The 12,401-nt window shown below is 38.0% G+C and overlaps 1 protein-coding gene across 1 annotated transcript in view; it reads left to right on the top strand.

The window, feature by feature from the left end:
- Positions 1-12,401, top strand: part of Gprk2 (G protein-coupled receptor kinase 2) — a 241,790-nt gene that overhangs the window by 214,075 nt on the left and 15,314 nt on the right. Inside the window, exons 3-4 of the mRNA XM_089646948.1 lie at positions 707-819; positions 1,683-1,854. Coding sequence (XP_089503074.1) covers positions 707-819; positions 1,683-1,854 — 285 coding nt within the window. The remainder of the gene's footprint in view (positions 1-706; positions 820-1,682; positions 1,855-12,401) is intronic.

Raw genomic sequence — 12,401 nt, 5'->3', positions numbered from 1 at the left:
TAATAGAATTTCTATAAACACGTGTTTAGACATCCTCGTAACAAATTAGTTTTTTAGGAAATCTGTCAATTCATTCGTTGAAGGCCTGCAGTCCCGTTTTTAACAGGAATACTAATAAATTGACTAGATTTTTAATAAATTGGCAATATTTTAAATCAGTTTTCTCCGTTTAACCTTTATTTTAATTTAACCTACTTTTTTATGTGACCACCTCACAAAAGGTCCCCTTTCTGTACCATGTAAAGGATAATTACATCGCCACCTGGCTGAGCGACCTTGTGAGGTGGGTTAATGAAGGGGCTGGAGTATTAGTAATAGATATAATATTTGAACAATGGGCTTGGGATCAGACGTACAGCCTTCCTTTGCACAGAGTCAAGCAGGTTAACCAGGTCTTTTAAGCTCTGCAATTCTTGCAATGGAGCCCCAATTTATCGATAAACCTTAGATGAACTCATTATTTTTTTATTAATTACATAAAATAATTTGCCTTTCCCTGTGTTAAAATCGCTGCCTTAAAAAGTGTGCACTATATAAGCTATGTATTTACTTTGAAAACATACAGTTTTATTCCAACTGATGTCATTTGACGAAACCAGGAGACTGCTTTAAACCAACAACACTTGAATACAGACTTTGACAGTTAGCAGACAGAAGTCTAATGAAATGATTAACCACTAACCACGTTTTTCGTGTTTTGTTACAGATGTGAGATACAGCTTTATAGTCGACCAGCAGCCCATCGGACGGCTGCTGTTTCGGAACTTCTGTGAGAAGAAACGACCGCAGTACTACAGATACATCAACTTCCTCGATGCGGTTTGTGCCCTTACTTCTACCTAACCTAACACTATTTGAACTGAACTATTCCAATCTGACCTAACCTAACCTTATCTGAGCTGAACGGGGATAAAAATAATTTGTAATTAAGGTGTACCCCAGGGTCGTAAACTTAGTCCCCTTTATTTTACTTATCATAATAATATTTATATAACGATGTTTACATGACATGTACATAGAAGTTGAATTTTAAATCGATTATATAATATTTATAAAATAAAACATGTACTTTAATCGCGAGCTCATGGCGAAGAACGTTATGTTACGTGTAAGAGAACTAAGCGAACGTTCTTCATTTTTTCATCATTTTTAGCTCTTCCGTAGTTCTGTTGAGGTTATTTGAGTTAATGATAAGTAGATAAAACTTATTTATGTGAGTATATCTAGTTCATTTATCTTAAAAGATTGATGTAACGGATTTAATTATTTATAGATTGATAGATGGATTGATCGGTTGAATAATCGATTGATGGATTGGTCGATGAGTTGATAGGTTGATTTAAAATAATATATTTTAATGTGACACTTCATAAGAGTGCCCCAGTCTTTACAGTGCAAAGGCGCGGAACTATGTCGCCGCCTGGTTGGGCGACGTTGTGAGGCAGGTTACGGCAGGTTACTCTGTAGGAGGGGATTTATTAATGCGGATCTTGATGGCAGATGGTTTGATTGGTTGAATGATTGATGAATGGATTGGTTTAACTATTGGTTGGTTGGTAGATTATTGGTTTAATGATTGAGTGACTGGTAGGTTGTTTGGTGGATGGTTAGATGGATGGCTTGATATATTGATAGATTGTTGGATTGATGGGTTGGTGGATTGATGGCTTGTTTGGTTGCAGGTGGAGCGATACGAGTTGGAGCCGGAGGAGTCGCGCGTGGAGTCGGCCAGCGACGTGACTGAGAAGTTCCTGAAAGTGCACCTGGGCGAGGGGGAGGGCGGGGAGGAGGTGGAGGGAGTGCTGGACGTGCTCAACAAGGACCTCATCGAGGGCTGTCGAGAGAAGGCCGCCGGTAAGTGTGCGGCACATTAGTCTCGTAACATATAACAAGCTGACCCACCGTTCCAGGAGAAGGCAATTAAGTTGGTCCGAAGATTGCGAAGTACTGACGCCAAACTGATCTAAAACGTTTTCAAACAATGTTTCGATGCTGAATGTTGGTGTTTCATCGGGACAATAATGCTATTTTCCGTCATAATCTTAACCCTTAAATGCATGATTTATTAATTTTTCTGGAAAAAAAATATTTTGTAGATATTTACATTCATATGCAAGGAAATATAAAGAATTTATTTTTTTTGTAATTTTTTAATGATATTTGATAAAAAAAAATTGTTGCAGATTTACAACACCATGTATTTAATAAAAAAATAATATGAACAATTTACGAATGAAAAAAAAAAAAAAAAATTCTCAAAACTAATAAGTGTACCGGAAAAATACGAGTTATTACATATAAGTATTGTATTATTGTATCTACTTACCTAAGAAAATCAAAATAATAACAGCAAAACAAAACTGTAATTCTAACCTCCAACCAATTTTCGAGAATCTTCACTTTGTTAAAGAAAAAGTGACATTTGACATTCGCGAAAGAAAAAAAAGGTGATGCCACTCGATAAAATATATTACCGTGAACTTAATAATTCTAAAACGGCATGCATTTAGTATACACCAAAGAGTTAAAGGTGGTTTGAACGGTATGTTGCAGTTTTGCAACAGTATGCATTTAAGGGTAGTCATAAATATGTGATAATAGTTGGATGATTTGTATTTGAGATTTTCACGACCAAAAGTATTATAGTTATTTATTTTTGTCCGAAACGTTGGCTAAAGAAGGATTTAACGCAACACAGCACACCAAAAATAAATCACTGTACTGATGCTGCGTTAGAATGTACATATATCATTATTTATTTATATATTCTGTACAGGCAGATAATATACAAGACCATACTTACCTGGAGGTCACTTGAGATTAACTCTGTTTATTAATTATTAGAGAAATTTACATACAGTTCGTACATAATTGAAACACATGTAATTGGAAATGCCATTATTAATTTTGGTCTTTATTTTAATAATATATGCGTGTTTAGGAGGAGAGTTAGTTTAGGGGAGTAAGAATTTTCTGTTGCGCAGTACAACAGTACAAGGATTTGATCAGAATTTATCTTCCTAAATGTGATTCGTCCTTTGGTATACGACAGATTGGGGAGTAGGGCTTCGAATAATGTAAATCCAGTGAGAAAAGTGTGAAGGATATATTATAGGCAATTTAAGAATGCTAGATGCGAATGCGGTATGAGCGCCTGAAAAGGTAAGTTTTTAGTTTATACCTGAATTCTGTTAGGCTTGTAATGCGTCTCATTTTCGGAGGGAGTTTATTCCAAGACTTCGGCCCAGATACTCCGAAAGCGCGATTTCCAAACATAGTATTTGGCTTGCGCTTAGGTTCCATTAGTCTGCCTATAGCTGATTTTGCTGCTTATAGTTCTATGGCCTTAATCATTTGAAACATCTTCCAATGTCTTTAAGCATATAAATAATGGCATTACTGTCTCATCTCCATCGACGTCAAGTGGCAATATTTATTTTTTATCGTCGCGGTCAAGTGAGGTCTGAATTTCATCTCCCACGCGCATATAATATAATATATCTATTGAATTACCAGTCCGGCTGTTATATATTATAGGGCTGTCCAATATTAGATAGTCCTAGGGCCGCATCTTCTTTGGTCGTAGCCTCATTGCTGATGGTCGTGACATTCAATCCGATTGCTCTGATCAACCTGGCTTCACAACTCCTCGCGGTTCTGCGGTGATGTGAGATCAACGGTGATCAGTGACTTCCTTTGCTTTTCTCCTACCTCACTTTCTACCTCCTACGAAACAATAAATAGTTGCATAATATTTCATCGATTACATATCAAATTATCAACGCGGCGTTTTACATTAAACTAATACAGACATTTGTTAGTAAATATTTATTTAATGAGAAAAGGACGATCAAAGTGAGATTGGGCAATCACTGGTCTATTTTACCTAATGTGTTCATCTTACGAATCACTATTCCTTTTTTCAATGGCGCGCAAATTGCTGGCTGCGTAAATATCTTAAATACAAATCCAAAATTGGATAAACAAAAGTTCGAGTTTGTTTCTAAAATGTAATATTTTGTTACTCTTACCGGGAAGGATAACATTATAAATAAGGAGAAAACATTATTTATTATAGAGGCATCCAAATTTGCTCAAATTTTAAAAGCAAAACCCACATGCGGGTTGTGGTTTGAACAGTCCTGATCTATAGTACTAAATACAAATATACTACCCATGCTTGACAAGTAGTACAAGTGGCGGATAGAGGTTATTACTCATTCGATTAAATAACAGAACATCAATATCTACTCTATCTATGGGTAATAACTTCAGCCTTCGGTCAATTTGCGAGAGTTGCTTCAAATTATTCATGGCAATGTTTTTTTAAGAAATGAACTCTATTTACGAATGTTCTTGTCATATTGTGTCAATCGTTTTGTGATCTTGATTTTACAAAATTGTATGATAATAACTCAAAAATGATGTGATTCATCGTTATTATGCCGTGTATAGCTTCCTTCTTCTTTGCAGCGTACCGTGACCATCATCAGGGCAGATTGTGGCGTATGTATAAGTGTGTTGAAAGACTTAACCCTCTTAGTGGCATTTCACCATCCTCTTGATAGCTTATCGATAGGATAATGTACCAACTTATCCGATATGTAGCCATTATTTATAGGTCCAAGTACCGAATAATAAACTCGGACTTTATAAATAAGTAAATCGAAAATATATCCTGTTCATAAGCTGTTATTGTAGATTTCAATTGCCTGCAAAATTAGGCGTACTCAGTGCAATTTGGGTCTTCCCAGGACTTCAGAAACAAATCCAAAGTAATGGCCGGTTTCAATTACGGGCTCAGCAATTGCCGATTTGTCCGGATGGACGAGTTTGCACGCCTGAAAGTATTCTAAGATCCTTTTGAAGATGGTCATTCTGTCTGGCTGTCAGTCTGAAGAGGAAAGATTTCGAATTACTTAACGCTTGCAACACGGTAGCACTTATACATACAGATCTGAATAGCCAGATCTGAATAGCCAGATCTGAATAGCCAGGTACTTCCCCACCTTCCTCTTCCCCATCTCCCTCCCCTCCCCAATACCCTCAGCCTCACAACATACCCCAATTGGGGATGCCATAGTCTCACTGGCTCCAGACGGGAGCAGTTGGGACTCTTGTGCGGTAATACTGTAAAAAAAAAAAAAAAAATACAACATACATATAAACAACCACTTTTCAGAAATCTACACTGTAACTCTGTCCCAAACGTGTCGGCTAAAGGAGGAGGAAGCGCAAGACGGCATGATAACCCAAAAAAGAAACACGGTAGTACATTTGGCGTGAATATCTCAAATCATCTCACAAATGGTCAGTGGCGGTTCGTGGCCTATATCATTGGGAGTTCAATCGGCGAAAAAATTCCCTCAGACAGGTTGATGAAAAAATCCTATGTTTGTCTATTCATAGGATCCTATTCCCTAGATCTAAAAGAATTTCATCACAAATTGATGAAACTGGTCGTCAAAAGTAACATCGTAATTATCTTAAAACACGATAATCACAGAAAAAACCCGTCAATTCTTGTAATGTACTCCCATAGGTGCTGTGCACTCAGGCAGCTAGTAGTCAGGTAGCTAGGTTTGCAGGTCTACCAATCTGACGCCACTAGTACATTTTGTATTAACCTAAGAAATATAGAGGAAGGTCCCAAAGGTGCGGTATGAATATCAGCACCTATGGGACCTTGCGGTGTGAATATCAGCACGTATGGAATTTGTGATTCATTTCGGAGTTGCTCTTAGACAGTAGGTACGAATATCAATCTTTTTAGTACGGAAATTGAATGGCGCGTATAGTAATAGTTTTGTAAACTTATAATACCAATTAGACATTTCCGTATATTTTTTACGGGAGTTCACTGCACAAACGCACCTTAGGGAAAACCGACACTGCTTGTGGTATGTATTGTTTTAAAAACTTAAACATTTTTAACTTCAGGAAATGGTATACGGTAAGATATTATTATTAAGGAAGATTCGCGCAATTGACGTCAAAGGATGTGCTAACTGCGAACTGCACCACAGGCTCAGATATTTAATATTATGATCTCGTTTTGATATAGCACGCATTTCATACGATACTTTCCCTTTAGCTTTTACATTTTATATTTTATACAGCGTTTAAACTTTTTATAGTTTTATAATTGATAACGCGAATGAGTTTTAATTGGCGATAATGCAATAATAACTGCAAAATAAGAATTTGATCCACCTGCAAAATACAGGGTTTTCCAATAAGAGGTGTTATTTTCATATTCAATCGTAAAAGATCAATGGTTTCGTTGCTTGTGTGGCACGAGCGCCGTCTTGTTGAAAGTGAACGTTGTCCAGATCAATACCATCCAATTCCGGCCATAAAAAATCATTAATCATGTCTCGAAAGCGCAATCCATTCACCGTAACTGTTGCTCCAGCCTCATTTTCGAAAAAGTAAGGTTCAATGACTCCGCCAGACTATAAACCGCACCAAACAGTCATACGTTGAGTATAGAGAGGCTTTTCAACAATAACTCTTGGGTTTTCCAAGCTACAGAAGCGACAATTTTGCTTGTTGACGAAGCCATCGAGGTGGAAATGGGCCTCATCACTGAAGATGATTTGCATTTGATTCACTCAAGTGAATTTTAATAATTTCAATGCGTTGTTGAAGCGTGTATCGTTCCATTTTTATTAATGGCGTAGTTTCTACTTAAGTTTTTAGATTCTCACGGCCAAAAGCATTTTTGTTGTTTGTTTTTGGGGTGTTATGCCGTGTTGCGCTAACTCCTTCTTTAGCCGACGTTTCGGACAGCGTTGCAGTGTCCATCATCAGGGCAGATCCGGTAGATCCGAAGATGTGTAAATTTTGGTTGTCGAGTTTGTGCTTATTTATTTGTGGCCTGGGCCCGTCCAAGTGCGAAATGCCAACGGAAGTGGCGACATCTTGTGGCGAATTCTGAAAGCACAGTATTTATGATAGCCTGGGGCCCATCCAAGTGCGAAATGCCAACGGAAGTGGCGCCATCTTGTGGTGAATTCTAGAATTAGAAAACCGATTGACAGCGGTTAGAGTAGATGTACCCAGTATCAAGGTATAAATGCAATGGTTTTATATTGTATTATTATATGGTATTGGAGTATACTTAGACATGTTATTTGCGTTTAGCTTTGGTGTAGCCGTCAATTACCGGATACCAAGAGCTGTTGAGCTTAGCTCCGTCGTCACTATTGATATTAAATGGATTTTTGTAGATTTCAATTGCCTCCATAATCAGGCGTGATCTATAAGTTTTGGGTCTTCCCAGGACCTCGGGAGCAAATCCAAAGTAATGGCCGGTTTCAATTAAGTGTTCGGCGATTGCCGATTTATCAGGGTGGCCAAGTTTACAAGCACGAAAATGTTCTGCTATCCTTTTGGAAATCGTCCGCTCTGTCTGGCCTATATAAACTTTGTCACAACCAGAGCAGCTGAGTTTGTACACTCCATCTGCTTCCAGAGGAAACTTAGTCTTTGCAGACCTCAGTAGGTCTTGGATTTTGGTGGTGGTTCCGAAGACAGTTTTGATGTTTTCTTTTCTCAACAGCCTGGCAATTCTGTCTGTCACATTGTGAACGAAAGGCAGGAAAGCACAGCCTTTTGAGTCTTGTTCAACTCTGTCTTCGTTTGTTGTAGATTTGGCTCTTAAAATTTGCCTAGTCTGACTTGCCGGGTAACCGTTGCGCTCCAGTGCATCGGTCAGTTTTATAAGTTCTGCTCCAAGTTTTGTTTCTTCACATATTCTGGTCGCTCGGGTCACCAACGTACGGATAAGTCCTCTCTTCTGCGCTGGGTGGTGGTGCGAATCAGCGTGTAAGTATCGATTCGTATGAGTTGGTTTCCTATATACGGTATGTCCTAGGCTACCATCGTGTTTTCGCATCACCTCCACATCTAGAAAAGGCAGGATTTTATCTTGGTTTTCCAGCTCCATTGTGAACTTAATTTTGCTGTGGAGAGAATTAAGATGGTCCAGGAATTCGTTAAGTTTCTCCGTTCCATGAGGCCAAATGGCGAAGACATCGTCGACGTAGCGCCACCATACTTTAGGGACAGCTGAAGCTGTATCAAGTGCCGCTTCCTCAAACTTCTCCATAAAGAAGTTGGCTATTACTGGCGATAACGGACTTCCGTTGGGATTTCGCACTTGGACGGGCCCAGGCCACAAATAAATAAGCACAAACTCGACAACCAAAATTTACACATCTTCGGATCTACCGGATCTGCCCTGATGATGGACACTGCAACGCTGTCCGAAACGTCGGCTAAAGAAGGAGTTAGCGCAACACGGCATAACACCCCAAAAACAAACAACAAAAATAGTTTCTACTTGTCAAATGTCAAAAAATGACAGCTTCAAAAGTAACATCTACCGAAATAGCGGGCTATTCAAAATAACACCTCTTATTGGAAAACCCTGTAGTACCAATTTTTAATAATAGTTCCGGATTTCGTTCAATCATCAGCAATCATCAAAAATACTAATTCCGGTTGTGTGTCTGTCTTTAACCCTGGTTCAATGAACTTTAGAACTCGGGTTTGCTTTGAATTTAAGTGTAATTTTTTTTTTCAAAATTGGGACTGATTTGGTGAAAAATTCCGACAAGCGATACATTAGGTACCTTCCTATCGATATAATATTTTAACTGTCTTTCAAAATTGGAATTATAATATCCCGTGATTTTTCACGGGTCTGCGCTAGTTTGCTACTAATTCCCGATATTTTATTTTATTTCACTCTAAACAAATGGTCTGTAAACAATTCGAATAAAATAATTTTATAAATATATTACTTATTTCGTTATCACTCGATTGGATATGCAAACAAATAATTTGTTTTCAAATATCTCACATGATTCATCATTTTAAAATAAAAAAAAAATTATTGAAATGGAATGATTTTACACGTTACACAGGAATACGCATCACATCACGCACGCATCCATGCACCGACAACCGAAATGAGTATGTTTGCTATTATTATTTTTTTGGATTTAACTTAACGAGTAAAACATCAAATTGTAATATTTAATAATTGAAGACAATTTTAGCTAATCTTAAACGAAAATTTGAAATGGACGAATCAGAAAAAGATAGGTTGCATTTAGGAATTGAACCCAGGAACTTAGCCTTGGCGGAGCTCTATTCTGAAGCCCCGGAGCAGAGCCCCGGCGAGGCTAAGGTCCTGGGTTCAGTTCCTAGATGCGACCGTATCTTTTTTCTCATTTTTATTTCTGTTTCAAAGCCCTGCAGTCTAGTCTGACCAAGTAGCCATTATCTATGTTCTATGACAGCATGGCCGATTGATTGAAATTCAATGAACGCTCATTGGACGGCGACCTGTTTGACCCCAGATAATGCGGGGTCACTGGTCACTGGGCATTGCTAGGGACAACCACACAACTTACCAATGACGAATTTCACACACACACACACACACACACACACTCACACACACGCAGAGAACAGACAGTCCCTAGAAGTGATATCTTTACCCAAATTAAAAGAAAATTAATGTATATTTAAGACATTTCGATCCCTAGTGCGTGACAATGTTTGTTTTAAATTCTGTTTAACCTAGTCTTTCTCAAAGTGGGCGATAACAAAAGTTATTAGGGCGGTGGGATAGGTGTTTCAGGCTCATAATTGTTGCTTAAAAATAATATCTTATCCTTTGTGCTATGCATAAAAAACCTTGTCTCTCAAACATGAGTTTGTCATTAAAAATAAATAATAATAGTTTGTTTTACTTTCTTATAACAAAACTGGGTATTCGCCACTTTGTTAGTTAGTTTTTAAATTAAGTAAAACACTATTAAAAGAATTATATATTTTCTATCGCCGTCATTGGTTCCTCAATGTTTGAAAAACTGTATCGGACTATCCAACTTCAGTTCGTGCCTTGTTTGTGGCATCAATTTGTGTTAGACTATGCGATTTTTACAACCCTGCATGAATTGACATGATTATCTTACTTGGTCTAACTTGCTCAGTACGAATTTGGTTACTCACATGAGGTAAACAAGTGTTCTCCCGAAGCGGGATCACCGGGGTCCCCCAGATAACGCGGAGCAATCGTAATAATATTATTTTGCCCTTTCCAGTCAAACTCTAAACTAGCTACAATTTTTTTTATATCTACCTTTATAACTGGACATCGTCCATCTTCGCATCCAGCAGTCAATCATTTATTTATGTATGACTTCTCACAAAAATTCTCACGGCTTTATGCCGGGCGGATCCACTCTAACAAATCTCTCTTTATGCTATCAATTTATATCATGCTCATTTGAAATATTACCTAAGTTAACTCAATATATACGGACTTTGTGAAAGCATTTGACAGTAAACAATAAAATTATTCTTAATAAACTCTGCGAATTCGGAATTAGGGGTAAAAATTGGGGTAAATTATCATAGCTACCTAACTAATAGAATTCTTCAACTAATAAATCATTCTAACCTGTCATACAAATTTGTGGCCACAAGCGGTGTACCTCAAGGGTCACAATTAGGCCCAATACTTTTTAAACTTTTCATAATGATATTGTTACTTTATTTCATAATGATGTTAAAGCGTTTATTTTTTTCGATGATCTAAAACTCTTTAAACTTATAAAATCTAAATTTATTATAGAGTATGTGATGTAAAAAACAACTTAGATATCGCACAAATCTCTCGTTTGGGGGATGTGTATTACCCCCTTTCGGGTTAATAAAGAACTTCGTTATTCGAAAACGTTTTTTCAATTTCACCAAAATTAAGCAGTCATGGCCATAGTATATCCATTCTGGAAGAACTAGGCGTCGTCTGTTTACAGCAGAGGTATCAAACACGAATTCAAAGCGTGTTCTATTTGGTTGTAAGGATGTGCGTGGTGTAGTGAGAAGTTGACTGGTTTCTGTTTGGCTCGGATCTATCCGGTACCGAGACAACGCCGCGAGTATGCTGCCCTGCTGTAATTGGTAGAAAGCGAGAAAGAAAATCGCAAAATGTCGTACATACAAATTACTAATTAGGTATTAATCCTAAAACAAAACAAGTAAAACGAGGCGCTGGCATGTGCCGATAAGACCCGAACAAACCTCGCTCCATGATCACCAGTCGCGATCTTCTGTAATGAGGCAACCACCAAGAATAAAGAAATATTGATCTAACTTTTGCCCACGGACACGCCCATAACATACTTCCATCGTTCTTTCTCTCCAGTGCACACTTTGTATTATTGTACTCCACTGGATGAATGGATTCCACTCACATGTGTCGATAACATCCAATCAGGAATGTCCAATGGAATATGCAACATATTGTTGTTGGAGTATGATGGGATATTGCCCGATAGTCCATTGTTGCCCAGTGCATTGTTACTTTTGGCTTTATAAGCTTTTGAATATGTCAAACTATCATTTTTTATCGAGTTTTATTTATTTGTTTTCACTATGGCTGAAAAGCTTTTTTTTTTAGTTCTACCAAAGTCTTTTTTGTATTAGTCAATTCACCCTAAAAAGAATGCTTTGTGTCTACCAAAGTTAACAATAAGCTACTTGCATGATTATAACCCTAATGTGTAGATTTACGGAATTCAATACTTTCTTTGCGTAAAAGCAAAACAAAAAAAAGTCGTTCAATATTTTTATCGTATTTTCAAAACAGCAGTAATTTTAAATTTGAAATATTGATCTTTACTGGCATTTGAACAGCCTTCATTTTAAGTCTCCCCACAGGGTTTAAGTTCGTATAAGTAAACCAAATCATTTTCTTCTTGCGTAAGCAAAAAACTAATTTCATAGGCCGGTAGAGTGTTCAGAGTGTTTAGAGTGTTAAAACATATATTAGGGAAATCACATGAAAGACAAGTACAGCTTAGCACGGAAACCCAAGCCAGTCCATTCCCCCTTGGTTCCCGGAAGGCCCCACAAAAGATGACCGCCTCATCTCTCCTCTCCACTCCACTCCTCCTTGCTTTCCCGAAAGCCCCACGAGGAAAGAGGGCCTCATCTCTCCTCTCCACTCTTCCTTGGTTCCCTGAAGGCCCTACGAAGGATGACAGCCTCATCTCTCCTATCCACTCCACTCCTCCTTGCTTTCCCGAAAGCCCCACGAGGAAAGAGGGCCTCACCTCTCCTCTCCACTACTCCTTGGTTCTCTGAAGGCCCCACGAAAAAGGGGGAGTAACTCTGTCTTGGCACATAATCCTTGCCTTATTCACATTCATACATCATCTTATATATACTCTTCTAATATTCTGACTATTGTCATGGCTCGACTCCAGTAACTGATTAACTGATTCACTAATCTTGTCATGTCTTCCTCGGGCGTCCCTGGCTTCTTCTACCATTTACATTTGCGTCATATATTTTCCTTACACTCCTCTCTTTGATCA

The sequence above is a fragment of the Hesperophylax consimilis genome, chromosome 25 (genome assembly GCF_061612785.1).
Source record: "Hesperophylax consimilis isolate HC1 chromosome 25, BYU_Hcon_1.0, whole genome shotgun sequence".
NCBI classification, from domain to species: domain Eukaryota; kingdom Metazoa; phylum Arthropoda; class Insecta; order Trichoptera; family Limnephilidae; genus Hesperophylax; species Hesperophylax consimilis.
Note: the sequence above shows the minus strand (reverse complement) of the source record. Positions and strands in the feature narration are given on the sequence as shown.